The 18,833-nt window shown below is 44.0% G+C and overlaps 1 protein-coding gene across 5 annotated transcripts in view; it reads left to right on the top strand.

The window, feature by feature from the left end:
* The window catches only part of MIA3 (MIA SH3 domain ER export factor 3), a 246,190-nt gene extending 227,647 nt beyond the window's left edge, over positions 1-18,543 (top strand). For 3 of the 5 annotated variants that reach the window (XM_029593143.1, XM_029593142.1, XM_029593147.1), the window contains 2 exons: positions 1,225-1,372; positions 17,650-18,543. In XM_029593143.1, the coding sequence (XP_029449003.1) occupies positions 1,225-1,372; positions 17,650-18,209 (708 nt within the window). In that variant the 3' untranslated portion in view covers positions 18,210-18,543. The remainder of the gene's footprint in view (positions 1-1,224; positions 1,373-17,649) is intronic. The other 2 variants (XM_029593146.1, XM_029593144.1) reach the window with 2 other exon arrangements.
* Positions 18,544-18,833: the final 290 nt, after the last annotated feature.

Below are 18,833 nucleotides of genomic sequence, written 5' to 3'. Positions count from 1 at the left end.
GCGAGGTGGGTACAAGGAGCATGGGATAGTAAGGGAAGATGAGACATAGCCCTTAAAACCACCTTGTTCACAAGAGATCTGACTGAGCTGCCTGGGCTCAGCTGTTATATCCAGTTGTTTCTAGACACCCAACATTGTAATTATTTGTTATTACTTGCATAAAGTTACTGACTGGCACATTGTAATTAATTTCCTCTTTCTGAAGGACAGGTGCAAGGAATGTAATTTATCCTAAGTCTGTGAAAATAGCAGTGCTGTTTTCTCTTCTATTTCCGTTTTACAGGATGATCTAAGCAGGCTATTTTTGTGATTATCTTTATAGTTACATTGCGTGGCCATGAAAATGTTGAAATTGTACAGCCAAACTCCATCCTTGACTAAGTGTACAGATTCATAACTGGTACAGCTTGTCCTTTCAAATTGTTAATAAAATGATCACTATACAAATTAGAATTCTACTATATTTATAAGCTTGTTCCTTTCTTACTGTAGATAAACATATAACTACAAAATATTAAGTCATTATCAAAGTTAAAAACTTCTGGTGTGGAATACCTTTAAACAGTGTTTATGGCAAAATAATTTATATTATCCTAGTTTTTAAACCTCTAAAACTAAGTGGCCAAGAACACTGAGATGTTTGTGTCAAGTTCTGCTTTATTTATTTAAACTATCTCAAGTCTTTCTGGGGTTTGTAGTCCAGCATGTCCTAGTAGGACATTGCGAATCCCAGAATATTTGGGAAGAAAATACCTGGATTGGTTAAGATACCTATGATGTGCATGTAGTTATCTGGTCACCTTCATCTGGAAGAAATGGAAGCCAACCGTGGTAAATACCTTTATCTGTGTTGTATTCTTGTGTAGATATTTGTTTCTTTTCTACATATCAATCCTCTGACTGAATAAGCTGTTGCCTGCATTTATTCACTGTCCTGATACAGTGGATGACCAGATTCAGTTGCATAAATCTGGATATGTATATTGGAGTACTCAGCCTCAAGGCAAGTTATTTATTGCATCCTGTTGATATATGTTTTGGGAAAATGGGAGCGCTATCTCTTGTACTACTTTCACAGTGGACCAGATATACTAATCATTTTACCCACAGGCACAAAGTGGGGAAAATCTTTTTTTGTAAACATGGCCCTATATAACAAGGTATATTGATGCTTTTGTTCTTTGTGTTGTATTGATATGATTTAAAACAAGATTTGTCATTTAGGTTATGCCCAGTTCCAGGGGCCCACCTTCATTTCCTGGGACCCCTTTAATGAGCTCACCAGCAGCAGGACCTCTGCCACAACCACCTATTCGGTATGGACCTCCACTGCCAAGAGGACACTATGGACCTCGGCCTCCTCCACCCCTAAGTAAGGCTTCAGCCCTTTAACACTATTGGAATGAGGGCTTTCATTTTTCTCTGTCAACAAGCTGGCATGAATTAGCCTATAAGTAATGTCATCCAATGATAGTGATATTGACACAGCTCTCAGAGCTCAGTAAAGACTTACTGAACATGTGTGGGAATTTTCACACACAGGCACACTGCTGCATGAGCCCATCAGTCTTTCTTTATTCAAGTTACTGCACCCACATGTCCCAGTCTCTCTCAAAAAAAATTTTTTTTTAACTTTTGGCCTTGTGCTTTCTTTTACTAGCCTCATTGCTTCTCTAAGTTTTTGCCACTGCCTCAGCAGCCCTTCAAATCAAACTTTAGAGTTCTATGTGGGGGGGAAAAAAAGGGAGAAATATGAATATGGAAAATTCTAAGGCCAAGAAGTCTGCAGTTAGCGGCTTCAAGGCCTGTATCTATGAGCATTGGATGTTCCCAGAATCGCATGCAGTCTGGTATTGCTGCCTAGGCTTGGGCATGACTGCTCCCACTGTTACAGCTGTGATCAGATGTCCCCCAGGGCATAGCAACACTGCATTTAGAAGATGGAAGCCATAAGGAAGGCACCAGAGGAAAAAGCCCAAAGCCTTAGCATGAGGCTGGGTAGTGAAGCCACTCCTTTTTAGGAACCAGTGTCATTGGACTCAACATAGAAGAAACCTATTTTTGATTTCCTACTTCCCGATGTTCCAAACACAGGAGAGCACCCGCTTTTGGCACCAGTCTGGAAGCAGCTTCAGATCAGGGGATGATTGTGGCATGGAAGCTTGTGATGCCTGATGAAGCACAAAGAAGAGTACCCAAACTACAAGAGGGACCCCTTATGGGGCTATCCTTTTCAGAGCCAAAAAGGTGATAAGTTCAGGGCTCCACCAGAGCAGACCCCTCATTAATGCTGACATTAAGATAGTCTCATTGGTGTAGTTTCCATCATTCTTCATGGCATGGAAGATTCCCATGATGCTAAGCTACTTGTTCTTGTGATCTGGATTGACTGCTGTCAAAGACAGGATGCTGAGCTTGATGAACCATTGGTCTGACCCAGTATGGCATTTCTTATGTCCTCTGACCTGGTTCTGGCGGTGTCCTCAGTATGGAGCTTGCATTCTAAGGCACAATCCATCCCATTTGGCATGGCATACTGGGGTAGTACCGTTGGGTGTATTAAAGTGGAGTGCTTTGGCACATAAGCTCAGGAATCCTGCTGCTGAAGTTAGATTGTATCAGGCGATATGACTGGAGCTGGTCATGGTCTAAGACACCATTCAGTGGGAAGCATTGATGCAAGTGGCATGGAGTACCTTGGGGCTATGGCACAGAGTTCCTCCACAGAGATACTGAAAAGGATGACTCTCCAACTCCAGCATAAAGGGTTCTTCCAACCCACGGGCTTGACAGCGCTAGTGAAGAATTTCTTTGCCTCTGTGGGCCTTGAAGACCAGAGAGGGAAATTTGAAGAAAGAAATCTTCCTACACAACGGGGCTACCCAAAATCCTAACCAGTGCATGCCTCTGCTCAGTAGCTTCCAGAGTTGGGAACAAGTCCTCACTATAAGGTTGTAAATTCTCCTCCTTCAGGATTGTCCCCTCATGAGTCAGAAGGGGATGAAGTGGATATTGCTCTTTCTGAGTTCTTATCAGATATTTTCCCCTCAGACCAGCAGACGTTTCCTCATCAGTTACTGTCATCATCTTCGGGATAGTGGCTCAGTGTTTCCCCATGGTCGGGAGAAGAGAAACATTCTACAGGTTTCCTTCAGATCCCCTGCCAGGTCTACCCTAGTTTCTCCAAGGACAAACAGTATGGTAGTCCTTACATATGAGTGACGACATCAGATGGAGCCCAGAATCAGAAAACTTATGTCAAAGTTTCTAGAAGTTTGACTAGGCACACTGTCCTATACCATGCGTCCACATGGGGTTTTCCCCTCCAGTCTCTTCCTCCCCCCCACCCCCCCAACAGGGCTTTAAGCCTTTTGGTCTGAGTGAGCTTATTTTGGCTGTTTTGGCCTTGTGGAAAACTTTGTTTTTCTTGCATTTTCACAGGTTTTTTCTTGGTCCATCGCCAGATCCCCCTCGATGCCCTCTCATTGTGTCTCCTAGTCAGGGTTTGTGGCGATTTGGGTAAGTTTCCTTTCGCGGTCAATTCCCCCGTGGCGACGGTGCATTGGTGCCCGCCGGCCATTGACGCCCTGCTGGCATTGTCTTCCGTTGGTGCCCCTTGTTTCGTCCATCATGGTCAAATTCGACCATGACCATTACGGATCCTCATGAGACATGTGTCCTTTGCCTAGGATCATGGCATGAAGTCCAGGGTTGCCACTTATGTGCCCAGATGACCCTGAAGGGATGACAATTTCAACTCGACAAGATGGAGCTTGGCATCAAAGGACAAAGGAGCCACACTGATGGACATAGAAACATGGAAATCGGTGGGACTGTCTTGTTATCCCAGGACAAGCAGGATGCTAGACCTCACATATGGGTGACGTCACTGGACGGAGCCCTATCACGGAAAACTTTCTGTCAAAGTTTCTAGAAACTTTTGACTGGCACACTAAGCCCACTGAGCATGCCCAGCATGCCATGATCCCTCGAGCCACAGGGGTCTCCCTTCAGTCTTCTTTTTTCTGCGCTGCAGTTAGCCTCGCAGTTAAGGAGCCTTGTATGTTTTCACACAACTTTTCCTCATGGAAAAACTAATAATTTTTCTCAGAAAAAATTTTTCCTCGATGGGTGACAAAATCTATATTTGCAGTCAATACCGTTCCTTTATTTTTTTCGGTGACCACAGGCCGTCAACAGCAGTCCGACCTTTTGCAATGGCAACCGGCTTCAAAAAATGCCCTAATTGCCCCCATACCATGTCCATCACCGATCCACATATTGAGTGAATTCTATGTCTCGGCCCCAGACACAACGTTTTATCATGTCCCCAGTGTGCCAAGATGACTTCCAAAGATAGACGGGCCCTTCTAGATAAAATGGAACATCTTTTCAGTTTCCAGCTAGTTCCATCATCATCGACGCAGACATCACCGGCAGGAGTTACAAAAAAGGTAATCCTTAAAACTCGCCGGGTGCATGGGGGTAGTGGGGACCCGCTATACCCAACTCCATCAAAGGCATCTGTACTTGAAAAGAGAGAACACCATGAGAAATACAGTCATCGGCATCGATGGGAACCTCCCGGTGCTGATTCCAATCCGGGTGCGAGTTCAGTTCCTATCGACCCACTCGCTAAAAAGCCCATGATCGAAGACGCTTCGATGCCATCGATTCCGGAACCAAGGCATTCCCCACCTACATCGGTGCCGGTTACTGAGCCCCCACAGGGACCTGTGGTGCAGCCAGTTTTGCCTCCTCTGCCACCTCCTATAGCTGTTCTGTCCGCATCAGGTATCAGGGAGGAACTGGACGGTTTCATCCGCCAAGCAGAAGTCGATGCCCGCCGTGACTTCCATCCACCGGTGCCGGTTCCCATACCTCCACAGACTCCAGAGGCATTGATGCTTCAGCCGTTACTGTCTCAGCTCAGTTCCTTGCTCTGTGCCTTGCTGACTCAACCGGTGCTATCGAGGCCAAAGACACCGATTAAGCATCCGGATGTACTGGTGCCGATTCTGTACTCTTCAGAAGCTGACTCCTCCGATTCCGATCAGCCAATTCCAGGACCGTCGGGTCTATCGGGATCGAGCCGCCTGATTCCAGCACCGATTCCATCGATGCCTATTCCAATACCATCGATGCCAGGTAAAAAGAAACAAAAATCGATTGAAGCATAGAAAATCAAGTCTCCATAGATACCAATTTCCATTCCTCCTGCTAGTCCACGTCCACACAAGTTCTCGGACACCTGGGAGGATGTAGACTCCAATTCCTCCACTGAAGACATCTTGTCGGACCCGTCACCACCGGACGAAAGGAGAAAATCACCTCTGGAAGATCTCTCCTTCTCCAACTTTGTAAAAGATGTCTGAAATGATTCCTTTCCAGCTGGCTACTGAAGAGGACACTAGACATAAAACTTTAGAAGTCCTACAATTTGTTGAAGCACCTAAAGAGATTGTTGCTATACCTGTGCATGAGGTTTTGGTTGATCTCCAAAGACGCCTTTGGGAGCATCCATGCACAGTGCCAGCTGTAAATAAACGAATAGATGCCACCTATTCAGTGCAACATATCCTTGGATTTCAGAAGCCGCAACTTCCAGATCAGTCAGTAGTGGTAGAGTCGGCGCAGAAGAGATCAAAAAGGATTAAACCACACTCTTCCACGCCTCCTGAAAAGGAACAAAAATTCCTAGATACCTTAGGTCGCAAAATGTTCCATGCCCTTTTATTGTCCCATATTACAGCATATCAACTATATATGACACAATACCAGCGGAATTTGTGGAAGCAAATGCTGGACTTTTCAGAAGCCCTTCCACAACAGCATCAGGACTCTTTCAACTCCATCATTCATAAGGGTCTAGAAGCTGGAAAACATGAAGTCTGTGCAGCCTATGATTCATTTGAAACTTCATCTAGAATGGTAGCAACGGGTATCAGCATTCATAGATGGGCATGGCTCAAAGCTTCTGACCTCAGGTCTGAGGTTCAGGAAAAATTGGCAGACCTACCCTGCACAGGGGAAAACCTGTTTGGTGCTAAGGTGCAAGCAGCAGTTGCACAGCTGAAAGATCACAGCGAAACTTTACGCCAACTCTCCATGATACCAGCGGAAACTCCATCTTCTATACTGCGACCTTCCAGAAAGGATTCAAGGAAACCTTTCTACAGACCATGTAGATATTATCCACCACCTACTAGTGGTAGACCATCAAGACCATCACAAAGAGGTCAATCAAGACAAAGCAAAACATCCAGACCTCAGCCTCCCCCCTCAGAAAGGCCAGGCATCTGGTTTTTGAAGTGATCCCAAGGAACAGCAGCCTCTCCAGGAACCCAAATCCAAACTTGCCAGTCGGAGGCCGGGTTTCCTCTTTTTTACCCAACTGGTCAGACATAACCACAGATCAATGGATTCTGTCCATTATAGCACATGATTTCCATCTGGATTTTCTCACACAGCCAAAAGATTCTCCTCCAAAGTCTCTTTGGGTACACAGAGATCATACCACTCTTCTACAAGCAGAATTATCCACCCTACTGAGAGCCAGGGCCGTGGAACCAGTTCCCCGACCTCAGCAGGGCAGAGGATTCTACTCCCGCTATTTTCTCATTCCAAAGAAAACAGGAGGCCTACGTTCCAACTTAGACCTCCGAAATCTCAACACCATGCTTCCCCCTTCTTCAAACAGGAGATTGGCTCTATTCTCTGGATCTTCAAGACGCTTAAGCTCACATCCCAATATTTCCTCATCGCAAGTTCCTGCGCTTCTTGGTGGGTCGTCAACACTTTCAATACCGAGTCCTGCCATTCGGACTTGCCTCTGCACCCCGAGTATTCACACACTGCCTGGCGGTGGTAGCGGCCCATTTACGCAAGGAAAGCATACACATTTTTCCTTATCTAGATGACTGGCTCATCAAAAGCCAATCAAGACAAGGAGCTCTCTCTTCTCTCAAGCTTACAATCAATCTGCTTCACTCGCTGGGATTTCTTATCAACTACCAAAAATCATACTTCTACTATCTCATCTTCTACAATTCATCGGAGCAGAATTGAACACCACCGTGTCAAAAGCTTTCCTACCAAAAGATCGCGTAGCCATGCTGTCCAAGTTAGCAAAATCTCTGCGCACAAAGCAAACAGCTACAGCCCATCAGTTCCTTACTCTGTTAGGCCACATGACTTCCACAGTCCGCTTCACTCCTATGGCCAGATTAGCAATGAGAATGATGCAGTGGACATTGAGATCACAGTGGATCCAAGCCATTCAACCACTGTCATCTCTAATTCAGATAACTTACCAGTTGCGTTCATCTCTCCTCTGGTGGACATAAGAACATGCCATACTGGGTCAGACCAAGGGTCCATCAAGTCCAGCATCCTGTTTCCAACAGTGGCCAATCCAGGCCATAAGAACCTGGCAGGTACCCAAAAACTAAGTCTATTCCATGTTACCATTGCTAGTAATAGCATGTTACCATTGCTAGTAATAGCAATGGCTAATTTCTAAGACAACTTAATTAATAGCAGGTAATGGACTTCTCCTCCAAGAACTTATCCAATCCACAAACACAAACAATTTGCTCACTGGTCTACCTTTCCAGCAAACAGTTCCTCAAATAACCTTGACTACAGGTTGGGGAGCGCATATCAACAATCTTCAAACTCAAGGTACTTGGACGAGTCTCGAAGCAACCTTCCAAATCAACTTCCTAGAGCTTCGAGCTATACGTTATGCTCTCTATGCATTCAAGGACTGCCTTTCACACAAGACTGTTCTAATACAGACAACATGGTTGCAATGTGGTACCTGAACAAACAGGGAGGTATGGGTTCTTATCTCCTTTGCCAAGAAGCCACACAGATTTGGGACTGGGCCCTGTCACATTCCATGTTTCTCCAGGCCACCTATCTGGCAGGCATACACAATGTAGTTGCAGACCGCCTCAGTCATCAGTTCCAACCCCAAGAGTGGTCCCTGGATCCTTTAGTAGCGACAAGGATATTCCAATGTTGAAATCAGTCAACAATGGACCTCTTTGCATCCGAGCTGAATCACAAAGTGGACAGATTCTGCTCTCTGCACAAACAGAGAAACCAATTAGCCAAGGATGCCTTTGCTCGCCCCTGGAACTCAGGTCTTCTATACGCGTATCCCCCGATACCGCTGATACCAAAACACTAGTGAAGCTACAAGAGGACAAAGGGTCAATGATACTCATAGCCCCCTATTGGCCTCGACAAGTATGGTTTCCCATACTTCTCGACCTCTCGAGCAGAGAACCAATTCGCCTGGGAACAGCACCCACTCTCATAACTCAGGACCAGGGCAGGTTGCTCCATCCCAACCTTCCAACCCTATCCCTCACAGCATGGATGTTGAAGGCTTGATCCTGCAACCACTCAGTCTTTCAACTAATGTCTCTCAAGTGCTTGTAGCTTCACGAAAACCTTCCACACAAAAATCCTATCTTTGTAAGTGAAAAAGGTTCACCACGTGGTGCACGCAGAAAAGTATTGACCCCTTTTCCTGCCCCACATCAACTTTATTAGACTATCTCTGGCATCTTTCAGACTCTGGTCTACAGACTTCGTCAGTAAGGGTACACCTGAGTGTGATCTCAGCTTACCACAAGGGACATGGGGATGCCCCGATATCAGCGCAACCCCTTGTCAGTAGGTTTAGGAGAGGTTTAATCCAACTTAAACCCCCCTTGCGGCCACCAGTCACAGAATGGGACCTTAATGTAGTAATAGCAAGGCTCATGCATTCTCCTTTTGAGCCCATAGATTCATGCAATGTTAAATTTCTTACATGGAAGGTTCTCTTCCTAGTAGCTATTACATCTGCTAGAAGAGTTAGTGAGTTACAAGCACTTGTACATACTCACCCTATACCAGGTTCCTACATGACCAAGTAGTCCTCTATACTCACCATAAATTCCTTCCCAAGGTGGTTACAGATTTCCACTTGAATCAGTCTATAAATTTGCCCACATTCTTTCCAAGACCTCACTCTCACCAAGGCGAAAGAGTTTTACACACCTTGGACTGTAAACGCATGCTAGCGTATTATCTAGACTGCAGTAGAGTCCATGGGAAATCCACCCAACTCTTTATTTCATTTGACAAAAACAAAGTGGGTATGGCAGTGGGCAAACAAACTCTCTCCAACTGGCTAGCAGATTGTATAGACTTCTGCTATGAGAAAGCAGGCCTTTCTCTCCAGGGACGAGTAAAGATGCACACAGAGCAATGGCAACCTCAGTAGCACACTATCATTCAGTGCCAATTGCTGACATCTGCAAAGCTGCAACATGGAGCTCTCTTCACACATTTGCAGCTTATTACTGCCTGGACAAGGAAGGATGACAAGATTCAGCCTTTGGACAATCTGTCTTAAAGAACTTATTTCCTGTATAATTCCAGCTCCTTCCACATCCAACCTGCTGGATTTCAGGCTGCCTCATTTTTTTACCAACAGTTCACCAGTTGTTGTGCCTGTTGCACAAGTTGTACGCGTTGGTCCAAAACAAAGATGACTCAGCCTGTAGCTTGCTAATCACCCATATGTGAGGACTATCATCCTGCTTGTCCTGGGATAAAGCAAAATTGCTTACCTGTAATAGGTGTTATCCCAGGAAGCAGGATGTAGTCCTCACTAAACCCACCCGCCACCCGCAAAGTTGGGTACGAAATGTTTTATTTTATTTTTTTTTTTTAATGCTTATTGCTACAAACGAGACTGAAGGGAGACTCCTGTGGCTCGAGGGATAATGGCATGCTGGGCATGCTTAGTGTGCCAGTCAAAAATTTCTAGAAACTTTGACAAAGTTTTCCGTGATAGGGCTCCGTCCAGTGACATCACCCATATGTGAGGACTACATCCTGCTGTCCTGGGGTAACATCTATTACAGGTAAGCAATTTTGCTTTCCATCAATGTTGCTGGCGGACAGAGGCACCGGACACCGACCATCATTAATTTCCTCCAGGTCGAGGACGTTGGGTTCCTTGTCATCAGCCATGGCACTGGAGAAAGACCAGGCTCAGCATTGAGGGAAGCCAAAGAAGCATCAGTTCCAGTCCCCTTCGATGCACAGTGCCAGGCATGGGGATGCGCTGGCTTTTGCTGTGATGCTCCCGAAGTGATCACATGGCGAGGAGTGCCAATCCTCCATTGGTGCCAGAGATCCGCGACGGTCTCCACCGGTCCTGTTGCCAGTCACTGATCCTCCTCGAGGGTCAGAAGATCTGGCTACCACTCCTTCCTCCCAGTTAGTCTTGGCATTGGCAACATTCAAGAAGGAGCTGGAGCACGGAGTCCAGCTATCAGTGGACTGGGCGCTGCAGGGTTTTGTTTCTGTGGCACTGATGGCACCAGACATGGTGCCGCCCATCCTTGTATCACTTCTGGAGAAGCTCAACGTGCTCATCAGTGCATTACTGACCCAGCTAGTGTCTGTTCTGAGATGGCATCAGTGCTCAGTGGAGCACCAAACACCTTCCCCTACCGATTAAGGTGGTCATCGCCAGTCCCTCCGAGGAGGAAGCTCCATAGAGACCGACAGACACACCAAGGTCTGCTGCCCATCCAGTTCTACCGGTGCCTGTGCCTCTGGACATAGGCCAAGCACTTAGGGACCCATCCCCTGTTGCCTTCAGTGAGGATGAGGAACCCTCTGACCCCTGGGGAGATGTTTCAGAGTCTGGCTCAGAGGGCCTCCCTTCAGCCCCTTCTCCTCTAGAGGAGGAGGTTTGTGAGGGGATGGCGGAAGCCATCTCTTTTCAGTTATTGACAGAGGAAGATGTCAGGCACAAAATGCTTGAGATCCTCCAGTTCATTGAGCCTCTTAAGGAGATTGTGGCTGTCCCGGTGCACGAGATTCTTAAGGAGTAATTTTGGCATTTCATCTAAATCCAGCCATTTAATTGCCCACGTTCTTTGCTAGGCCTCATGCACATGAAGGAAAGAAGGCCCTCCATTTGCTGGAATGTAAAAGGGCCTTGGCTTATTTGAAGGGAATTGTTAGGCTTTTCATCTCTTATGATCCTAACAGAATAGGAATTAATGGTTGCCAAGCGCACGCTGTCCATCTGGCTGTAGACTCTTGGAAACTTTGAGTTTATGGAATCTCAATATGGCCTTCTCTTATTTATTTATTTAGAATTTTTATATACCGACATTCTTAACAAAAAATATCAAATCATATCAGTTTCCATAGTAACTGAACAATCGCGGCTAAGGCATTACATTGAAACAAGTCGTCAGATAACAAATAAGGCGTTAAGGTGTTACATTTAAACAAGTCGTCAGATAACGAATAACATTGTAAGTAGAACAGTCTTCAAAAAACAAACAAATAGCAAATATAAATAGGTCTTCAAAAAAACAAACAAATAGCAAATATAGATAAGAAGAAATAGCGAATATAAATAGAGCAGCAAAGCAGTGGTAATAGGCGTTGCATAAAATAAGACGTCTAAGGATGGCGGGGAGTAATGGGAGGAGGAAGGATAGATGGCATTAACTCATGTTAAGAGGAACATACAAAGGTGTTTGAGGACGATAAGATGTCTCCCTGATGTCCAGTAAAGTCCTTTGACCAGTGTCCGAGTGATCTTGATACTCCGGGAAGGCTTGTCTGAAAAGCCATGTTTTGAGGTGTTTCTTGAATGTTTGAAGACAGGGTTCTTGGCGGAGCTCCGGGGGTAGGGAGTTCCATAGGGTGGGCCCAGCTGTGGAAATAGCGCGTTTTCTTAATGTGGTTTTGACCAGAGGTGCGTATAGAGAACCTTTATAAGCTATCTGATTGGTCTGTTAGATGTGTGTGTGCGGAGTTGAGAGCTTAGTTTGAGATGGGCGATGCCGTGAATGTCCTTGTGAATCATCATCAATATTTTGAAGGTGATCCTGGATTTTATAGGAAGCCAGTGAAGGCCTTGTAATATGGGTGTGATGAGAGCTCTTTTGTTTGAATTAGTGAGTAACCTGGCTGCACCATTCTGGACCATCTGTAAGGGTTTAGTAGTTATCGCAGGGAGGCCTAGGAGAAGAGCATTGCAGTAGTCTAATTTAGTGAGGATGATAGACTGAACTACTAGCCGGAAGTCGCTGAAATGCAGGAGAGGTTTAAGATTTTTGAGAACTTGAAGTTTAAAGAAACATTCTTTAGTTGTGTTGAGGACGAACGATTTTAGGTTAAAGAGGTTATCGAGCCGAACCCCTAGATCTCGGACCGATGAGGAGTGGTTGATGAAAGTTTTAGCGAATTGGGATGCGCTTTGTGAATTGAGGAGATTGTGGTTGTCATCTGGGGAGATGATGAGGATTTCGGTCTTATTTTAGTTGAGGATTAGGTTCAGGCTGGTAAGCAGGCTATTAATGGATTGTAGACAGCAGTTCCAATGTGCCCATGTTTTTTGCAGGGATTCAGTGATTGGAAGAAGAATTTGAACGTCATCAGCGAAAATGTAGAATTTTAGTTTGAGGTTGGAAAGTAGATGGCAGAGAGGTAGCAGATAGATGTTGAAAAGCGTGGGGGAGAGAGATGAACCTTGTGGGACTCCCAGGTTAGATTTGATTGGGAGTGATTCTTTATTATTAATTCTAACCTTGTAGAATCTATTCTCAAGGAATGATTTAATCCAACCATGTGCTTCACCTTGGATGCCAATCTCTGATAAGCGCTCAAGTAAAATGGCATGATTGACCGTATCGAATGCGGCGGATAGGTCAAGAAGGCGAGAAGGTAAGGTTGTTTTCTTTCCAGGTTGAGTAGGATGGTGTCTGATAGAGAAGGAGAGTAAAGCTTCCATATTTTGAGATTTTCTGAATCCGAACTGGAAGGGGGGAGAGTATGTTGTTCTCCTCAAGGTAATCGGACAGTTGTTTGTTTACTATTCTTTCCATCACTCTGGAGATCAGGGGAAGATTGGCTATTGGCTATCTTGAAATCGACTCTCCTGAAGTCCAAAATCCTAGTTTTAGAATGGTTCAGTTCCAGTTAAATATTGAACACACGGATCACTAGATCCTAAATTTTCTTTTAATATGAGATCGGTGACAGTGTCTCCATTTTGATTAGTATGTTTGCCATGCTTGTTCACTTGGATGCACGGAAATAAAAATATTTTATTCCTTCCAACCATTTTTTGCTTGTGGGGAAGAGCAGTTTATGCCTATCTCAGCCTCTTGCCTAGTTTAAATGCCAGGTTACATAGGATTTGAAATGAAGAATACGTAAATACTGTAGCTCCCTTCTTGGACGGATATAAAGGATTCCTTATCCTCCCAGGTACATCCCTAGTCACCTATGTATCCAAAATCATCTTCCCTGCACTAAGTTTTCAGGCATGACTTAGTTATTTGTGAGAACAGCTCCTTATTTTCTTCTGTTGTAAGTAAGCAGCATTTCTGAAAAGTTTATGGATTCAACTGTCTGTCCCACATTCCTCCCCCAGCACCTTAAACTGCTGTTGAATTTTTACTAAATGAACATTTGCCAAGTCCTTGACCTAGGTGTCCAGTGACTTCCAGGTCACCAGCCTTTCGCATTTCTCTAGCTGAGACTCTTGGTCTTTCTGTCCATTTCTGCAGGCTGAGGACCCTGGAAGGCAAATGCCTTGCCCCTCAATGCTTATTTCTCAGTTCTATGGAGTCCCCAGTCAGAATTAATGTTTCTTTTGGGTGCCTCTGCAGCTGCCATCTCTTGTAAGGTCCTTACTGCAGTGGACTCCCTCCTTGTCTTCAATTCCTGTTCCTGATGCCCCTTTAGGTTGCTTCTGTAACACAAGTGTGATTAACTCCTTGTAGAAGGAGCCCAGCATAGCAGGACTCTTCTCCTTTTTGGAGGGTTCTGTGCTAATGGTGCTGTGGCTTGTTCTTCCAATGAACTTCTTAGCCTGGTATAATTTCCCAGACAACTGAGCACAAATGAGGCAACTTTGAAGCTTGTACAGTTTGTCTGAATATTGTAAACCCACAGATATTACCATATACTGTTTCCCCTCATTCCCCAGTCATTTATATGTCAATTATGGAAAAATAAAAAATATACTAAGGCCTGTTTTGTCTAAATAAGCAGACAGAGCTGAAATTTCCATTGCCAGTTAGAGGTTGGTCACTATATAAAACGCAGAAGCAGGATGGGCCAGAAGGCCTGTGTCCTTACAAAGCTTCAGCCGCAGGCTCCCTGCGATGCTAGCAGTAAAACAATTCAGCTACTCAATAAAACACCGAACATAAAAAGCAACCAATTTATCCTAATTCTAGTGGAGTTTTCTTCAGAAATCCGCAAAATAGGAGTGCCACTCTCCTCCCAGAAATAAAAAAAAAATTGAGCACAGGTACCACATTATACAATTAGAAATTCTGCAGGAAAGGAAAGTGCCTGCTTCAGTAGGGAAGTGGTGTGAGAGGGCGTGTGGAAGGATGTGTAAGAATATAAACGTTACTATCTCAAAGCAGATTTTAAAAAAGCCACAACGCAGATTAAAATAACCAAAGACTGGAGAGTTCAGGTTTTCCTCTGGGATATAGGAGGCAACTAAATGATAGCTGAGTTAAAATTTTCTTTAAAATCCAAGAGTCTGGAAACACAGAATGTAATCAAATTTTTCTTCATGACCTTTTTTTTTTTTTTTTCTTTTAAGTTTTACTTGACTTGTCCATAATTTGAAAATTCTACATTAGTAACTTTTGTATTTCATTGGGTCTAACTATAATGAACTGCCTTTTTTTTTTTGTTATAGCTTATTTTATATATATTTTTTTTTTATTTGGATTTTTTTATACACCGAAGTATAGCTTCTGCCTTCACTCCGGTTTACAAGATAACAACATAATACATACATATAACTTAGAACCATATTTAACATTCAAAACGTAGGACCTTATTTAACATATTAATTGAAAATGTATCTGAATCAATAATATATTCCTTAAAGGAGCTAGTAAATCAGTTCATGTAATAACATATAGACCAAAAATAACAATGAAAGTGTTAAACAGGAGAGATGATTTATCGGTGATAGGGTCTGAAGAGGATATCGGAGTGTGTCGGGTGATGCAGGTAATGTCTTGGGAAAGGTTGGAGGTGGGACGAGGGAAAGGGGGGGTGGGGGGTGGCGGGGAGGGGAGAGGGGAAGGTGTGTTAAAAGGGTGGGATCGTCGAAGTGTGATGGTTCAAGATGAGCGTGTGTTTCTTATCCCACGCCATCTCTGAAGGTTTGGCTGAATAACCAAGTCTTTAGTTCTTTTTTGAAGGATTTGATGTCGTTAATTGAGCTTAAATGTTGTGGTATGTTGTTCCATAAATTTGGGCCTGCTATGGAGAACACTCTGTTCCTGGTGTTGGTGAGTTTGGCTAGAGGAAGTGAGGGAATTTCAAGGTGTAGTTTATTGGCGGATCTGGTCATTCTTTGAGGCTTGTGTGGTTGGATTATTTCTTTGAGAGCGGTGTTGTCTGTTGTATGTAGAGCATTATGAACTATTGTTAATGCTTTGAATTTGATTCTTTGGTCGATTGGGAGCCAGTGAAGTGATTTAAGGACAGGGGTGGTATGGTCTGATTTTTTTTTTCCCGGTTAGAATTCTTGCTGCGGCGTTTTGTAGTAGTTGCAGAGGTTTTAGGGTGGATTTTGGTAGGCCAATCAGGAGGGAGTTGCAGTAGTCGAGGCTGTTGAAGATGAGTGATTGGAGAACTGTTCAGAACTCATGTTGGTGGAGTAGCGGTTTTAGATGTTTGAGGACGTGAAGTTTGTGAAAGCCTTCTTTGGTTTTGATCGCGATGTTCTTTTTTAAGTTGAGTTCGTTGTCGATCCAGATGCCGAGGTCTCTTGTTGCATTTTTTAGTTGAATGTTGATGTTTTCTATTTGTAGAGAGAGGGATGTGGAGGATAGTATTGGGTTGTTTCTTCCTATGAGTATGCATTCTGTTTTATTCATGTTGAGGCATAACTTTAGGTGGTTCAGCATGTCTCTGATGGTGCTTAGGTGTTTGGCTGCGGTGCTTAATGTGTCTTCTATTGTGGATGTTATTGGGAAGAGGAGTTGGATGTCATCGGCGTACATATAGAAAGTAACTCCGATGGTTGATAAGAGGTGGCAGAGAGGGAGTAGATATATGTTAAAGAGTGTCGCCGAGAGTGCAGATCCCTGTGGTACGCCAGTTTCAAGTGGGAGGGGATTTGAGGATTGGTTATTAATGGTAACCTTGAAGAATCTGTCATTCAGGAACGATTTGAACCAGTTGAGGGTTTTGCCTGTGAGACCAATGCTGGCTAGTCTTGAAAGTAGACATGTGTGGTCCACGATATCGAAGGCTGCAGATAGATCAAGTAGGATGAGGATGTGGCTTAGGTTGTTGTCTAATCCCCTAATTATCTTGTTAGGTTGACAAGGAGAGTTTCCGTACTGCGGTTTTTCCTAAATCCGTGTTGGGCGTCGTGGAGAATGTTGTTGTACTCAAGGTGTTCGTTGAGTTGTGTAAGAGCTGCTTTCTCGGTCATTTTTGCGAGTAGGGGGAGGTTTGAGATTGGTCTGTAGTTGTTTAGATCTGTGGGATCTAGGTTCTTCTTTTTTAGTATAGGGGTGATAGTTGCGGTTTTTAATTCTGCTGGTAGTTCTCCTTCTTCTAGCGATTTGTTAATGATGGCAGCAATTGTTGGTGCGATGATGTGTGCTATTTCTTTCAGATTGCGTGTTGGGATAGTATCGAGGTCGTGGCGTGCAGGGTTGGTTTTTTTTAGCATTTTTTCAGTTTCTAAGTTTGATATGGGCTTGAATTCTGACCAAGGGGTTATGGAGTTAGTTCAGAGTTTGTCATCTGTGGATGTATTGCTTTGATATATGTGCGTTAAAATACTTTTTCCCTCTTTTAAGTATATGCAGTTAGCAGCAGGTACCTTTTCTTGGTGCCAGATCCTAAAACAGAATGGCTCCACTTTGTTTCATTGTCCTAAACATTCCAGAATCTCCAAGAGCCAAAGACTGACAAGTAGAAAAAGGATTCTCTTACTGACCCTAGAAAAAAAAAAGGCGTAAGAGAATTTACCATTCAGAAGCTTAAAAAATCAAGTCAGATGATGCATTTCCAATTCCTAACAAAATCACATAGAACTAGATTTAGGATGTTGACTTAACTTTTCAGAAAGTCATGCATGGAACAGATGGACTACGATACATCATAGGATTTACTTACAGAAGTTTCTTCATGATTAAGTTGAACATGTTTACATTGAAAACACCATGCATATGCTTCCAAAGTTTTTTGACATGTTTAAAAAAGCAAAAGATTAATTTTAAAAAGGTTGTGTGATTGAGGCAGTAGTTGCCTTTCCCTTCTGACAGTGCAATTCATGAGCAGGAAAATATGTACAGGGTATTGACTGGTGTGGTTATAAAGGCACTGAAGAAGAAATGCAGTCATCTTTTTTACATAAAACCACAGAAGCACACAAGGAACCGGTGTTTACGGATGTTGTTTGCACTTTGTGCCAAGGGCACAAGTGGCACACTCTCTATTATATAACTAGAACGTGTATTAACTCATTATTAAAGTGAAGTTCACTTGACTTTCCAAGCTTTAAAACATTTTGTGCTCATTTACTGACCTGCTCTCCTTTGTCTTCTTTAGTTCGTGGTCCTCCATTGCCCCCAGGAGCAAGAGACTATTTACCAGGCCCTCTACCAGGGATGAGAGAGCTGCCACCAGGCCCACTGCCAGGCATGAGAGGTCTCCTACCAGGAATGCGAGGTCTGCCACCAGGCCCCCTGCCAGAGATGCGAGGTCTGCCACCGGGCCCTCCGCCGGAGATGCGAGGTCTGCCACCGGGCCCTCCGCCGGAGATGCGAGGTCTTCCACCGGGCCCTCCGCCGGAGATGCGAGGTCTGCCACCGGGCCCTCCGCCGGAGATGCGAGGTCTGCCACCGGGCCCTCCGCCGGAGATGCGAGATTTGCCACCTGGTGTACTATTGCCTCCTGGTCCATCTACAAATCCAAGAGAATATATACATACACCCCGACCTTATGGACCTTTGGGCTTTAGAGAGCATCTTTCTGGTCCACATGGCCAAAGGGACTATCCTCCTCCTGCTATAGACTTGCTTCCTCTAAGTACTAGAAACCACCCATCAGCCTCTCCCCCAGCTTCAGGCCAAATAGACCATACAAATGTTCCAGAACATAGACAGTAACTGCAGGTCTATGACAGGGACAGCAGTTAGAAGGATATCATATAGTTAAAAGGATATCAATGGCTGCATTATACAAAAGTAAATCTGTTTTAAACTCAATCTTCCATTTTTGAGTCTGTTTACGTTTCTGCAGGATTAGGTTTTCCCCCTGAATCTCCCTGGAAATGTGTGTTGTCACTGATCAGCTAGAAAAGGAAAACAAGCCAGTTTTGGAGTGCAGGAATTAATTTTGGTGGTGGACTGGAGATGGTGTCTTAGAGCTGCAGATGTTTAAAAAAAAAAAAAAAAAGTGCAATATGGAAGTACCTGTGTGTTTTTATTTTAAGTTAATACAGCTAACACAAGCAGTATGTGTGAATGATTTGTAATATCATGATAATATAATCATAACATTTCCTGTGGAAATGCCTTTCCTGAAGTAGAATGCAATCTCACCTTCCCTCCTACAGCCCATCTTACGATTTTGTGGTTTATAGGCTGAAGAACTTGCAAATATTTAGCCACCTGGTACTACAGACTAGAAGCACAAATTACAGTGTATTTGGGGAACATTTTTTTCTTTAAATACAGTAATTTTTTCCCCCATATATATATTTTTTTTTGCTTCACCAAGTGCAGATGCAC

Source organism: Rhinatrema bivittatum, chromosome 3, assembly GCF_901001135.1.
Source record: "Rhinatrema bivittatum chromosome 3, aRhiBiv1.1, whole genome shotgun sequence".
NCBI lineage: Eukaryota > Metazoa > Chordata > Amphibia > Gymnophiona > Rhinatrematidae > Rhinatrema > Rhinatrema bivittatum.
Note: the sequence above shows the minus strand (reverse complement) of the source record. Positions and strands in the feature narration are given on the sequence as shown.